Source organism: Vombatus ursinus, unplaced genomic scaffold (assembly GCF_900497805.2).
Source record: "Vombatus ursinus unplaced genomic scaffold, bare-nosed wombat genome assembly UNPS02014818.1, whole genome shotgun sequence".
In the NCBI taxonomy this organism is placed as follows: Eukaryota; Metazoa; Chordata; class Mammalia; order Diprotodontia; family Vombatidae; genus Vombatus; species Vombatus ursinus.
The window spans coordinates 45,440,798-45,456,486 of NW_020954596.1; the positions used below are offsets into that span (position 1 = coordinate 45,440,798).

Here is a 15,689-nt window from a genome sequence, read left to right on the forward strand (position 1 = left end):
TATATTACCAATGAAGTACCACAAATGATCCCCCTTGTAATCTCAAAGAATTATGTAGTTCTTCAGTATCTAAATGACTATCAGGAAGTGAATGGCAAAAAGAAAAGGCTAACGTCACTGTAGAGTTGATTCTAATTATCCATGATAATAGAGGTGAGCTTTGGCACTGATACTTGAAAAAACAATAAATATTACAGAAATTATTTCTGCTTGACTTTGGCATATGTTCAAATAATTACTTTTGGAGATGAGGAATAGGATGTTCTGGGAAGTCAGTGCATCTCAAATAAAATAATGCTGTGACACTGAGTCAGGGGGAGCTGGGAAGTATGCAAGATTGCTTGCTCTCCTTTTGCCCAGTGATTTCTGCATTTCGTGCAATGCTTAGGGCTGACACAGATTCAATTCCATTTACAAATATCTATGGCATATTTGAATTTAGTATTACATTAAATCACCATTTTTTTCTTAGACTGTGCCCTATTAAATCTTTTCTCTGTCCGTTCTACATCCTTTCAGGCTTTAAAAGAGCATGTTTAAATGGCCACCTTTTTTGCTACTGTTGTTACCTGGTCAGGGTGTGGAAACAGAAGATAACCACTTTGTCAGCCTTTCAAATGTCTCCTTAGATTGTAAGTTCCTTGAGAGTCAGAATTGCTTCATTCTTTTTATTTGAACCCCTAGCACTAACAAATCACCTGGCACGTAGTTGTGCCTTAAGAAAAGCTTATTAGATCGACTGAATTATAGATCTTCTGTATTTAAAAATACACACAGAATTAGAGTAAAAAAAGACTTGCTAAGAACAACATATTCTGTATTACAGTACTTTACAGTAAGATACTTGTAACAGTCAAAAGATAGGATTTCTTGTATGAAATAACATACAAGAAAACTTAGAAAGACTACTATTTTTACTATGAAAATATTTGATGATCAAATGTTACTATTAAAAATAATTTATGTTTGCTGCTATCTACACTAGATGCCTCCTCCATACTGCCCTCTCACTCTCCTCAAACCCTCTTCATTGTACTTTTGGATCTTATCAGACATCTAAAGCTGCAATCCCCAAAGTCACAGGTGATTCCTTAATTGTCAAATCTTATAGCCTTTTATTAGACCTTATTCCTCTTGATTTCTCAGCAATTTTTGACACTTGCCAATCCTGCTCTGCACTAAAGATACTTCCATCTAGGTTTTTGCCATACTGCACACTCCTGGTTCTTTTTTAATAATAATAAAAACAACATTTATATGAGACTCATGTGCCAGCTGGTTCTTTATCCATGTCACAGCCACTAATAGTAAGTGTCCCACCCCTTCCCACCCCATCAAGGCTCTGTTCAGAACCATCTTCTCTTTTCCCTAGTCTATATTATATCTCACTGATTTTATTTGTTTCCATGAGTTCAATTATCATCTTTATGCTACTGATTACCAGGTCTATATATCTAATTCTAATCTCTCCTGAACTATAGTCCCACATCCCCATTTATCTCTTGGATATCTCATACTGGATTTCCCAAGACATCTCAAAATCAGTATGTTCAAAACAGAGCATATTATATTTCCTCCACACTCTCCTCTCTTCTTTTATTTATTTTATTTGATATTACTATCAAAAGCACAACCATCTTCCCAACATTGGTGTCATCCTCAAATCCTTACTCTCACTAATCTCATATATCCAATCTACCAGCAAATCTTTTCATTTCAACATCTCTTGTGTGTGTGTGTGTGTGTGTGTGTGTATATATATATATATATATATATATATATATATATATATCCCTCTCTCAAGCACTAACCTAGTCCAATCCAGCCTCCAGTTAGCTTCCTAAGTGATCTTTCTAAATGTCAGGACTCACTCTCTCACTCTCTCTCTCTCACTCTCAGCTATTTTTTCCAAGATCAAATATGAAGTACTTTTTTGGCACTTAAACTTTTTCATCACCTGTCTCCATCCTACTTTTCATCGTTCTTCAACTTTATTCCCTTATAATTCATAAACTGGCCTATTTGCTTTCCTCACACCTGATATTGCATCTCCAATCTTCATGCCTTCCTTCTAACTGGGACTCATGCCTAGACTGTTCTTCCTTCTCAACTCTGCATCTTACCTTCCTGGGATTCTTTCAAGACTCAACTCAGCTACCATCTTCATAATGCCTCTGCAGGTCCTCCTCACACATTCCCCTCTAAGGCAACCTTCCACATGCTCTACATATCTTGAATGGCCTACTTATTTACATGTTGTCTCCCCAATTAGATCATGAGCTCCTTGAGGGCAAGTACTATTTTTGCCTTCGTAGTCTCAGTGGTTAGCAGAACACAGTGAGTACTTAATGAATGCTCATTGACTTACTTGAGCATGATAATCTTCAGTTCTCCTCTTTGGGCTCTACTACTTACAAGCAATATGACTCTTGCTATTTCACTAAAAAACAGCAACTGATGTGATGGCAAGAGCTAACACATGAGGGCATTAGTTTACAAAGCACTTCAGGTCTATCTTTTTAATCCTCACAACAAACCTGTGAGACCCAGTTTAAACATGATTATACCCACTTAACAGATTAAGTAAACTGATGTTCAGAGAAGTTAAATGACTAACCCACAATCACTCAACTAATAAATGAGCAGACCTAGCGTTCAAACCCACATCTTCTGACTCCAAATCCATTGTTACTTTCACTATTACCTCAGCTGTTTTCTACAACTTAAATTCTCAGCCTCAGCTTCCTTGTCTATAAAATAAGAACAACAATATCTAATCTGCCAATAACAGGTTTGCTGGGATGATCAAAGGAGATAAAGCATCTGGTAGAGTATAGGAAGTAAGCAGTGACAGAGAAATCAAAAATAACAAATGTTGCAAAATATAAGTCTGTATTACTATTGACAAAGCAGCACACTGCCTAGGGCAATAATGCATTAGCCACATTTTGGTTACTTTATGTACCTGAAAATAAGCAAAATACATATATTTTAGGACTACTTTGGAATTTTTCTCCCTCTGACTCAAACTATAACTCCCCATATTCTGTACAATCTACAGAGGTTTTATAATATGGGATTTTAATATTTAACAGAGCTAATTTAACAAAGAACACCAACTTGTGGCTAATAGGGGAGTTATACAATATAAAACTTAGACTTCAACTATTAACTTTGTCTTACTTTTAAATAGTTTATTCTAATGAGTGACTCATAGCAGATGAATCAATGAATTTTTTTTTGTGAAAAGGTAACACTCCTTGCCAAACCAGCGACCTTGAAAAATTTATTTGCTCATTTTTAAATACTAAACTGTCCCAAAATAAGACAGGCATGCTAATTCACTGCTGGTGAGGCTATGAATCATTCTAACCAATAAGGAATACAATTTGGAATTCAGCAAGAAGTTATCAGGTTGTTCGTAGCCCATGCTGCAGAGATCCTACTAATGTATTTATAATCCAAAGAGATCAGTGCCTAGAAGAAAAGATGCCTTTTTACAAAAAAAAAAAATTCCTATCAGAATCACTTATATTAATTCAGACTACAGGCAAACTAAGTATCCAATGATTTGGGAAGACTGAACAAATTGTGGTAATGGAATATACTCTTTGTTCCATAAAAATAATAAATATCAAGAATTCAGAGAAACCTGGAAAGGCTTATATGAACTAATGCAGAATAAAGAAAGCACAAATGTAAGGACAATCTATATGATTTTACCAAAGCAAATAAAGAAAGAAGTAAAATGCAACAAAATTTAGGTTAAATAAAATGTCTAACAATGTAAGTTAAAAAATGCATCCTTCCTTTTCATTGGGGCATAGGAAGAAACAACATGAAGGGGACTTGTGCTGCTGGTTCCAACTTGTTTTGAGGGAATGTATTTTTGGGTGGTTATATGAAGGTGTTTGTTAGGATACATATGAAGTCAGAACAAAATCTAATAGTTAAGGTAAAATACCTTTAACTTTTTACACAAAACTACTCAAAGCCAAAATTGCACAGGGTCATTTTTTCAAATATAGAAAAATATTATATCTGTTAGTGCTAAAAAATTCTCATCCTTTGTTTAGATGTTAACAAAATGGAATCAAGAAGCAACTAATTCATCACAACATAATTTTTATGGTACTCAAAAGATCTCAAAAAAAAGATACTTTTAAAACCTATTCCCAAAACTTGGTATAATTTATCATGTAATCAGATATTTATAAATCATGTGCTGTATACATAAATGCAGACATCAGTGTGAACTTTTAAAATTTTTTTTTAAATTATAGTGTTGAGAAATTAAACTTACCTTCTTTTTCTACTCTAAATACAAAAGTCCTTTGTGATGTTACAACTTCAAATTTGCTGTCTCCCTGACCCCGAATTGTTGATACAGCAGAGAGAGGAATTATTCCTTTTGAATATACCTCCTATATTTTGGGAAGAAAGACACAGTAGCAGCATTAATGAAACTCAACTGCCCTTATTCTGAAATATAATGCCAAATTTCATTTTGTGATCTCATTGTCAATCCCAAAGATGGTAATGTATGCCCACACTAATGGAGTATCTAAAGAATCATAACATCTCTCTTATTTCTTCTTCTATGTATTCTGTTCTATCTCAACTGGTCACTTAAAAACACAAACCTACTCCAAGAAACCTCACAAACCTCAAGAAACAGCAGTGAATTTGTTCCATGACTCTGCTCTCTAAGTAGCTCATTCACAATTATTTTATGGTGTTTGCAGGCATCTGCTGGCTATCACAGGTACTGTAAGTAAAATGTTTCACATTTGTCTATTTTTCTCTATCAGCTATGAAAAATCACCTAAATCTAAGCACCTAAAATAGTCTTCTTATTGAATTTTAGCTATCTTAAGTAAGTGGATCATAGTAGGAATTTTTAAAATTAAAATTACATTTAATACTTCAATATCTATAGAAAATCATAAAATAAATTCAAAAAAGGTTGGCTGTTTACAATAAAAAACCCATGTACACGACAGTGATACTCATACCTATCAGCTATTTATGGAATGCTATTAGGTTTACAAAAGGCAACAATCTACTTTCTCATACAAGACGAAATCCCCTCTTCAACTGAGAGATGGTCATTTAGTTTCTAATTCAAATATGAGCTTTTATTAAGCATCTGCTGTATATCAAATACTGAAGTGGGCACTGTGGGGGAGGAAGAGGAGGAGAAGGGATTTGGGGAGGGTAAGGAGGGAGGAGGAGGCACAGAAAGAGGGGAGGAAAAAAGAGGAGGAAAGGGAAAAGGAGAAGGGGGAAAGACTGAAGAAGCACGAAAGGGAAGGAGAAGAGGGAGAAAGGGAAAAATGGAAGTGAGGAAAGGGGAAGATAAGAGATGAAGAGAAGGAGAAGAAGAAAAGGAAACAGGAGGAGGATAAGGAGAGGGAAAGGGAAAAAGGAAGGGGAAGGAGGAGGGGAGAAAAGGGGCAGGGAAAACGACACAGCTATTACCCTCTGGAGCAGAGGTGTCAAACATGCATGCAGGCTGAATATGTATCCCACAACACTCCTTCACGCAGTCCAAACCAGATTAAAATGTAATTGGGAAATATTTAACAAAATTAAAATATAATAAAATACAGATACCATTACATTTTAAAACTAAGTCAATATATGGCCTTGAGGGATCCTTATTATGGATTAATGGCATTTTTATTTGAGTTTGACACCACTCCTCTAAAGTATGACAAAGGCAAAGAAGGAATAGTACAGGGGAAAAAAAGTATAAGGCAGAGCAAATACTTTTGGTGGCCTTGGGGATGGGGAGCTTAAGAAATTCTATAGACTGAGATGGCACTTGAATTGGTTCTTGAAGAAAGAGATTTCAATAACTATAGATGAAGATGAAAAGTGTTCTCAAAGATTGACAAATGAATAGAGGCAGGAAACAAGACAAATTAAAAAGACAACTCTTAGTTCAGTTCAGTTGAAATATATGGTATGTGAATGGGAGTAATATAAAATGAGTCAGCAAAGGGAGGTGGAAGTCAGACTGTAGAGAACCTTAAATGTCAAGCCAGGGTATAACATATCTGATTTTAGAAGCAAAAGGAATTCACAAAAGTTTTCTAAATACAGTGATGCCATGATTAGATCTGTGCATTAGGGAGGTAATTTCAGCAGCGGAGTCAAGAGGGAAACCAATTAGAAGACTAATGTAACTTGTGGGGGGTTTGGGGGGGAGAAAAGGAGGAAGAGGAATCACAAAACTTCAGACGTGGAAGAGACCAACTGATAACTGAATAATTCACTCAATGAAATAACTCTAGTGAAAGGGAAGCCACGACTTCCTGAAGCAGCCCACACTTTTTAGATTGCTCTAATTGTTAGAACTGTGTCTCTTGCAATATCAGAAACCTCAGAATAATCAAGCTGTGCAACAATTGAACATGATGTAGTCTGAGAAAGTGCAATCCCTGTCACTAAAGAAATCACAACTTGTGGTGTCACAGATAAGGCACTGGATGTGAAGTTGGGAAAATCTAGGTTCAAATCCCAGCCTCGGACCCTAACTCTGTGATCCTGGGCAAACCTCTCTAGGCCTCAGCTTTCCCATCTGTAAAATGAGGGGGTTAAACTTGATGCATTCTAAGGTCACTTCCAGCTCTAAATCCATGATTAAATGATCTCAAAAACCCTAATGTCCCTCTCTGATCCATACAGTCCTATTGAAGTAACAGTCTCTTTTGGTTGACAACAATGATCTCTGGCTTCTGGAAGGAGCCATTATTTGGACTTAAGCCTACTTTCTGCATATTCACCAGTGGGTTTTAACCATTTGGCTACAATAACACATAACTTGTAAAAAACAAAATCTATATCTACCTGAATTATGTATAATATATCAGAAGTAATATGAATCCAATTTTTGGAGAAACATTATTAAATTAATTATTTTTTACATTTAAAACTGATTTAAAATAAACATACTATTTTGGAGGATTGATAAGAAGATAATCAGTTTATGCTTTCAGCCTTTTCCTTAAACATGTACTTTAGAGTTTCCTTAACTTTTGGTTTGACTTTTAGTTCATTTTTCAAGTTTCAGTTTACAGACGGTAATCTTTACTTTGGCAAAAATAGTGATATGGAGTATTAGAGATGTTATGAGAAAGTTTTTTGTTGTCTTTTACAATAGGACTACTGATTCTCACTCATATATTACCATAGTTGTGATATATATTTTAATATTGTCTCATTATGTGGCACCACTCACCCTGAGAAACAGGATTTTGTGGTCTCACTAGCAATCACCATACTTGGCCATTTTTTTCATCTTGATTCTTAAATCAAGGTGCAAAAAAGGCAGTATGTTCTCAGGAAGTAACACCCAGAAGTAACACCATCTCCAAATATTTTGTAGATATTTGCATTTGAAGTTGTTTAGCTTTAGGTTGCCAAGAACAAGAGAGCGATGGGATTTTATTTAGATAAAAACACAGAGTTTTGTTTTGCTACTTTTCTAAAGGGCACCTAATTTAAAAACCTGGTCATGTATTTCTTCCTTAACTACTAGTTCAAACCTGTTTCCTTTCTGATTGTAGCAAATCGTATAAGTAAATGACAGTCTGCATATTAAACTGCCTTGCAGTATGTTTATTATCAGACCAAAGTACGACACAAATTTGATGGAGAGTAGGATGCAGTACGTGGGCTAGGATGATGCTGATGTTGGTATTACAGTTCCAATAAACACGTCACTGCTAACTTATCTGTTAAGCTAGTCCTCCAGCCTCTTCCCTCAAACTTATTCTTTAGAAAAATACTACCCACTCCCATGCAGAATATCTTTCCTTGAAGGATCACCAGATATTCTTGGAAGACTATGTTATTTTTAATGGAAACAGCATATTGAGAAATGAGGATTTCAGTTCATCTAAAGACGAGTATTTATAAATGGCAATTCTTGACATAGGCTTTAAATTTTCAATGATTCATGATTTTATTGGTTTAGGTAACTCTTTCACTATTGGAGATTAAAGTCCATCTCTAAATATGATGTTCACAAGTTAATGTGGTCAGACAAATTCATCATCTTCAGACTTCTGGGGAAGAATCTTTCTGAGCTGGTCTTTGAGAGAAAGAATGCATCATTTGTTACCAGGCTGGCATTTGAAGGCTTCTTACCTTAGTATAGGCCTTGGGCTTCACTGGAGTAGCCTTTAAGCACCTACATTTGAGTTACAGAAATACCCCAAATTAAAAACCCTAACTACTGCATCCCTAAGGCTTCACTGCTTTATTATACATAAGAAGTGGGAGTGTTGAAGTTGAAACCATCTGGTCCAGTGATGGTAGGTTTGGGTGAAATCATTTTACCCATTATTTATAGGAGGACTGTTCTGGGGACCTAGAGGCCAGTCAAAAAGTAAAGTAGCCAAGGGCATGCCAATTCATTTTTGAGTGACCTTCAGGATCCTCCGATGTTTAAATGCCCTATTCAGAAGTAAAAAAGTTGGCTTAATTCAGGACTTGACATCTCTCTACCCCTCTCTCACTCTCCCAGTCAGCATGCCTCTGCCAGCTTCTTCTGGTATTTTGTCATTATGAGATAATTAGAAGATGACACTAGACCTCTCAGAAAGAAAAAAAAAGTTTTTAGAAATTTCATCTGTTTGTTGACTGAAGGGATTTCCAAACATTTAGTAAAGTATGGCCCACTTTTACAAATTTTAAGCTTGCTTTCCTCTTCAAGAATAAGTCAAAAGAAATGTAGAGGTATATTTGTTTCTTCATTCCCCTTTCACCTTTTCATAAATGTCAAAGGATATTATTTTTTTTTTTACCAATGAAAACAGAAAATGGGAAAATGGGATTTCTTGCCAGTTTTAGGCGTGGTAAAAAGTTTTCTCACCAGAACAATGGAAACAATGATAACAATTCATCTGCTTATTCATTTATTCAACAAACATTGAACATCAGCTATGTGCCCTACTTGCACTCTAAATTCATAGGGTAGTTTCAGGATAAAATGAGATAACAGAAAATTGATGAAAAAGTGAAGTGTTATACAGCTACATAAGTGATATTAATAAGAGCTATCACTAGCCATCTCTTGTTCCTGCCTTCAGAGAGATCTCTGAATCAATTTTGCTTTTGCTTTTAGTTCCAGAGAACCTAATGACAGAATCATAGCACCTTAGAGTTGGATAGAATTTTAGAGGACATTTTAACTTATTTGTATAATGCTTTAAGGATTTGAATCTAGGCCCAGCACTCTATTTCCTGAGGCATCTAGCTACCTGGAAAACTAAGGCTTACCTCTTTAAGTCTGGTCTTTCTGTGTGACAACAAGATATGAAAGACAGCAGTCTCCAAAGAACTTAAAATGAATATAGCATAAAAGGCAATGGGGAGGTGTAAAGTGGGTGTAATTAGGCATATAACCAACGAGAAACTCCTAAGGGCAAGGAATAAAAGATGTTGTCAGGGAAACATATGACAGAAAGAGAAGATGGGCTGGCCGGGTACTCCACTACAACCACCACCACCACCACCACCACCACCACCACCACGGCAAACTTTGGGGAAGACATTAACAAGCATCACACAGAATGAGTAGGCATAGATGGATAGCAATCTTTATCACTGAAGGAAGTTCTTCATTAATAAGACATAGAATGGCATAGCAGCTAGAATGCTAGGAGTCTACAAGACTGGGAATGATCCCTAACTCTGACACTAGCTGGGGAATCCTTTCTGGGACTCAGTTTCCTCATCTATAAAATGAGGGTTCCAAATTCAATAATCTCTAAAGCTTTTTTGAATTCTAAATCTATGCACCTGTGGTCCATTTAAGCATTTAAATAATTGATAATCTAAGTTCTAAAATGGGTTGATTTTAGAAAATAAGGAAGACTCTAAAGCAGTCTTGTTGAAAACACACACATGCTCACATTGACACATGCACACACCCTCCACATGCATATGCACATGGCACTCATGCACACACGCACACACCATCTTCTCTCAATATGACAGATAAGATCTGAGCAGTTCTATCTTCTACTTTCTTTGTACTTTCTCTACAACAAGAATGACCCCTAGACTGAGAAATATGAAACAAAAATGGTTAATAGTTAACTCATTATAAAGGGATACTATCCAGCTGCTTTCAACGAGTTCAAATCGCCAGGCCCAGATGAAACACATCCCAGGAAATTCAAAGTATGCAGATGTAATTGCTGAGTCACTGTCAATATTGTTCATGACATAATAGAGAAAGAGAAAGAAGCCATAGTATAGGAGAGGGAAAAATCAGCATAGTACACAGAGTGCTGTACTTATAGTCAGATAAATCTGGGTTTGAATTCTGTCTCCACTATTAACTTCTCTGAATCTAATTTTCCTCATTTGTAAAAAGGAGATAATACCTGTCTTACCATAGTCACAAGATAGTTACAAACTTTAAAAACTCAGTAACATATACACGTTGCTTTGTAAACTCTAAAAAATGCTATATTGAAATCAGCTACCACTATCATTATCGTGACTATGATGATTAGAGGTGGAAGATGAGAAGGACATGACGTGCCATCCCACTACCTCCAGCTCAGCTGATATACTCACAGAATATGGTCACACAAGATGCAGTTTTAATTTGTTAATAAGTTATAACATCCTGTGATCACTTTGGGAGCTTTAAATAGCTAAGCTGTAGGCAAATTTCATCAGTTCAAAAGTGGGAGATATTACAGATTTGGAATTGCCTGTGTGGAAGACCAAAGCAGCAGTAAAGAAAGGAATTTCTCCTCCTCACTCCCATTGGCCATGTGGCTTTGAAGGAAACCTACTGAATGAGTGGAAGTCACTGCACCCTGTGAGTAGGAGGCAAAGACACACACTTCACTCCTGTCCTGTACCCTCATTACTACTGTACTCTAAGTTTGAGCACACTTTTCCTATTGGTGCTGTTTATATCAATGGAAAAGTGCACTTTCAATTTATAGCAGGAATGTTTAATGCCTAAATTTCGTACAAAACTATTTTAGTAAAAGCCTTAGCTAAGAGCTAATTTTATCTGCTGCCTGATTGATTGTTAATAGGAAGCCTGTGGGTATAGGTTTGTGAGCTAAAGGATTAGGAGTGCAGTCTTTTAGAGTTAACACAAGAACCTGATATTGCAAACCCTCTGGCCAGTGCCAGTTCATATCTGGGAAAAAATCAGCATAATACACAGAGTGCTATTACACAAGAGATGGTGTTACACAGACAATGATCCAAAGAAGAGAAAAATGAGTAAACGCTATTTCATGAAGTTCACTTACCTTTTCATTATTGTAATAAGAAATGCAAAAGCCATCAAATTTCACCCATCGCTTCTGAAACATACGTTTTCTGTAAAATGAAGAATATATTTATTTTCAATGTGCTGTAAGGTTGCAACTTTAACAAAAGCATTTCTAATTTTACCATTCAGTGCACATTCAAAACTGCTCTTAAAAGCTGACGGGGAGGAGGTGGTTGGGAGAGGAATGGCTGCAAGTGTATTCTTTTGGAAGGCAAGAAAGTGAATAGCACAAAGATCTAAAATGATAAGGTTTCTATACTTCCTTGTCTTTAGTATTAAAAGATATTAAATCTTCTTTTAGTACTCTCACATATGAATGCAAATTCATTACAAAGTTTAATGGATGTCAAAATACTGTCATGGTTCCCAAATACTGCTTATTTCCCTTAATGTAGCAATTTCAAAGGTAAAGTTATTGGAAGTCTTCAATACATTTAGTACAAATATTTGGAGGCATCTGAGCATTATTAATACACAACTAAAGGCAAATAACTTTGTTACTGCCATGGATTGTGTGTAACATAATGAATTCTATTCTAATTTAAGTAAAAGCCCTTGCCAAATGAAGAGAATGACTACAAACTAAAATGTGTTAATATAATTTAAAAGTGAGTTTTTAGTAATATGAGGTCCATTTTGCTCTGATGGAAAAGCAATTTTTTAAGAATTCATATCTCCCATTTAGGCTTTGAAAATTTTACTTTGATGATATTAATAGGCAGGGAATGACAGTCCAATTAGTTTCTATTCAGTCAAGGGCTGGTCTTGACTACTGATCTTAACTCAAGAATTGCTAACTCAAATAGTTTTGAATAACCATAAATGGCTTCCTAATTTCAGCAGGGTCAAATGCACAAGGATAGATGTCGCTACATGGGAAATGATCTACATAGAAAGAAATGATTTCAAAATCAATAAAAACAATATTTCAGCAATTTCCATCTCTTCCTTTTGTGACCCCAGTTGTCTTTTGTTTGTTCAATTGCATGTTGCAATGCTTACATATGATGACTCATTGCAATGTTAACTTGTAAACAGTTTCTGAAGCTTTCAGAAGATAGCTTCAAAAAATGTCTGTTCTGTCCCATGTACTAACTGTAGCCCTTCTGTTCAACCATAAATGAGTACTAATCAATTTATACTATGTTCAGAGCACTGCCCTGGTTACCATGTCTGATACTAAGTTTAGACAAAATATAGTCCCTGCCTTCATGGACTTATAGTCTAGTAAGTGGCATATTACTCCAAAAGCATCAGTGAATGGCCAAAGAGGTTAGGCAACTTACATAAGATCTCACATTAAAATAGGTAGTAGTCAAGTCAACAAGCATTTATTAAGTACCTACTAGGTTCTCGGCACTGTACTCAAGCACTAAGGATACAAAAAAAGGCAAAAACATCCCTAACATCAAGAAGCTTATGATCTAATATACAGCTATATAGAAACAAGATACCCACACATACATATGTACACACAAAGAGGATAGACTGGAGGTAATTTCAGAGAGAAAGTCACTAGAATTAAGGGGTATCAGTAAAGTCCTCATGGTAGGACTTTAGCTGAGAGCTAAAACTTGAAGGAAGTCATGGAAGCCAGGGGCAGAGAAAAGAGAACATTCCAGGAATAGAGGACAACCAATAAAAATTCAGGAAATCCTAAGCTGGAGTGGATGTGCATGGATGGGGTAAGACATAAAAAGATTGAAAAGGAAAAAAGAAACCAAATTTCTTGAAGGACTTTGAAAGTCCAACAATAAACTTTATATTTGATCCTTGGAGATAAAGAGAACCACTAGAGTTTGCTAAATAGGAGAGGTGACATGGTCAGACTTGTGCTTCAGGAAGATCACTTTGACAAAAGGTGGACGATGAACAGGGCTAAAGAGAGATTTCAGGCAGAGAGACTAACCAGAAGGCTATTGAAATTGTCCAGATATGAGGTGATTAGGGCTTAGGCAGGGACAATGGAAGTATCAGGAGAGATGGGGGCTCATATGAGACATTTTGAGAAGATAGAAGTGACAGGACTTGGTAATTGATTGGATTTGGAGTAGAAGAAAGTTAGGAGTTGAGGTTGTGAACCTGGGTGTGGTCCAGTTAACAGTAATAGGGAAATGAGGGAGGTGAGAAGTTTTGGGAGGTAAGGATGAGTTCAGTTTTGGACATATTGGGGCTAAGGTTATCTACAAGACATTCAGTTCCAGAAGGCCAACAGGCAATTAGCGATTTGAGTGTGGAGGAAAGAAAAGTATAACCAGAAGAATGGATCAAAAAGAATCATCTGCTTAGGAATTAATGGAATCCACAGGAGATGATGAGGTCACCAAGAGAAAACAGAAAGGATACAAAAAAGAAAGAAGGCCTAAGACACAGTACCTTGGGAGAACATTGGGATTTGACCTTATGTCCTCTAACTACATAATTTCAGGTTTCTTTCCAGCAGCCAACAATGTCCTTATGTTCTCCAAAGTTCTTTCAACAAAAATATGTGACTCCATGAGACATAAAAAAAACAATAAAACAAAGTCAAAAGAATGAAAAAATAAAAAAAGTGAAATATTTCATCAGAAAACAGATGGACAAGAGGTAATTTAAGATAATTTAAGAATTATTGGGCTACCTGAAAGCCATGATCAAAAAAAAAAAAAAGCCAAGAAAACACATTTGAATAAACTATTGAGGAAAACTGCCCTGATCTTAGATCCTGAGGGTAAAATTGAAAGAATCAACTGATCACCTCCTGAAAGAGGATGAAAACTCCCAGAAATATTATAGCCAAATTCCAGAGCTCCCAGGTTAAAGAGAAAATAAAACAATTCAAATATTGTGGAGCCACACAATATATAGAGGCTTCTACATTAAAGGAACAGAGGGTTGAAATAAGATATTCCTGAAGGCAAAGGAGTTAAGATTATAACCAAGAATCACCTACCCAGCAAAACTGAGTGTAAACATTCAAGGAAAAAAATAGACATTTAATGAAATCAAGGACTTTCATACATTCCTAATGAAAAGACCAGAACTGAGTAGAAAATCTGACATTCAAACACAAGATTCAAGTATAAAAAAGTAAACATGAAAGAGTATTCATAAGGGACTTAATAAAGTTAAACTGTATGGCAAGATGATACATGTAACTCCTAAGAACTTTAGCATTATTAGGGAAATGAAAAGGAGTTTACAGAGACTGAGAGCATGGGTATGATTATGTTAGAATGATCTCCAAAAAAATGAAAGAGGGTGAGAAAGAGGGATGCACTGGGAGAAGGGGAAAAGGAGAGGTAGAATGGGGAAATTTTTCTCACATAAAAGAGGCACATGAGGAAAAGTTTTTAAAACGAAAGGGAAAAGAGGGAGGTGGCTGGCAATGTTTGAACCTTGCTCTCATGACAATTGGTTTAAAGAGGGAAGAATGAATATAAACACCCAGCTCTGCATAGAAATAGGGAAATAGGAGAAGAGGAAAAGATGAGAGGGAGAGGGAGGCAAGGGAGTAATACAGGGGTGGGTGGATTAAGAGAGGCAGTGGTTGGAAGAAAAATAAGACTTTTGAGGAACAGGATAAAAAGAGACAGAAAGAAACAAGAAAATGGGAAAATAGAATGGAGGGAAATACACATTAATCATAACTGTGAAAGTGAATGAGGTAGGCTCACCCATAAAACAGAAGCAGATAGTAGAATGGATTAGAAACCAGAATACAACAACCTGTTGTTTATAAGTGACACGCTTGAAACAAAAAGATACAGAGTTAAAATAAAGGCCTGGAGCAGAATCTAATATTCTTCAGCAGAAGTAAAAAAGGAACAGGTAGCGATCATGATCTCAGAAAAAGCAAAAGGAAAAATAGACCTAATTAAAAGAAATAATCAGGGAAAACTACATTTTGTAAAAGGTACCAGAGACAATTAAATATTTATTAAAAAAATTTTTTCACATTTCTCTGAAAAATATCTCATTTCTCAAATATATACTAAGTATAAGACTGAATCAAATTCATGAAAATAAAACCCATTCCCCAACTGATAAATGGTCAAAGGATATGAACAAGCAGTTTTCAGAAGAAATCAAAGCCATCTATAGACATGTGACAAAATGCTGTACATTAATATTGATAGGAGAAATGCAAATTAAAACAACTCTGAGGGACCACCTCATATCTAGCAGAAATGACAAATGCTGGAGAAGACAAGGGAAAAATAGGTATATTAATGAACTGCTGGTGGAGTAGTGAACTGATCCAACCATTCTGGAAAACAATTTGAAACTATGACCAAACTAAAACCATGCAAACTCTTTGACCCAGCATCATCACAAATAGGTCTGTAACCCAAACAGATCAAAAGGAAAAAGACCTATATGTAAAAAA

At 35.8% G+C, this 15,689-nt stretch overlaps 1 protein-coding gene across 3 annotated transcripts in view; it reads right to left on the reverse strand.

The window, feature by feature from the left end:
* Positions 1-15,689, reverse strand: part of ARAP2 (ArfGAP with RhoGAP domain, ankyrin repeat and PH domain 2) — a 233,841-nt gene that overhangs the window by 148,402 nt on the left and 69,750 nt on the right. For all 3 annotated transcript variants that reach the window (XM_027836269.1, XM_027836270.1, XM_027836268.1), the window contains exons 7-8: positions 11,298-11,367; positions 4,304-4,424 (exon numbers count right to left, since the gene is read on the reverse strand). In XM_027836269.1, coding sequence (XP_027692070.1) covers positions 4,304-4,424; positions 11,298-11,367 — 191 coding nt within the window. The remainder of the gene's footprint in view (positions 1-4,303; positions 4,425-11,297; positions 11,368-15,689) is intronic.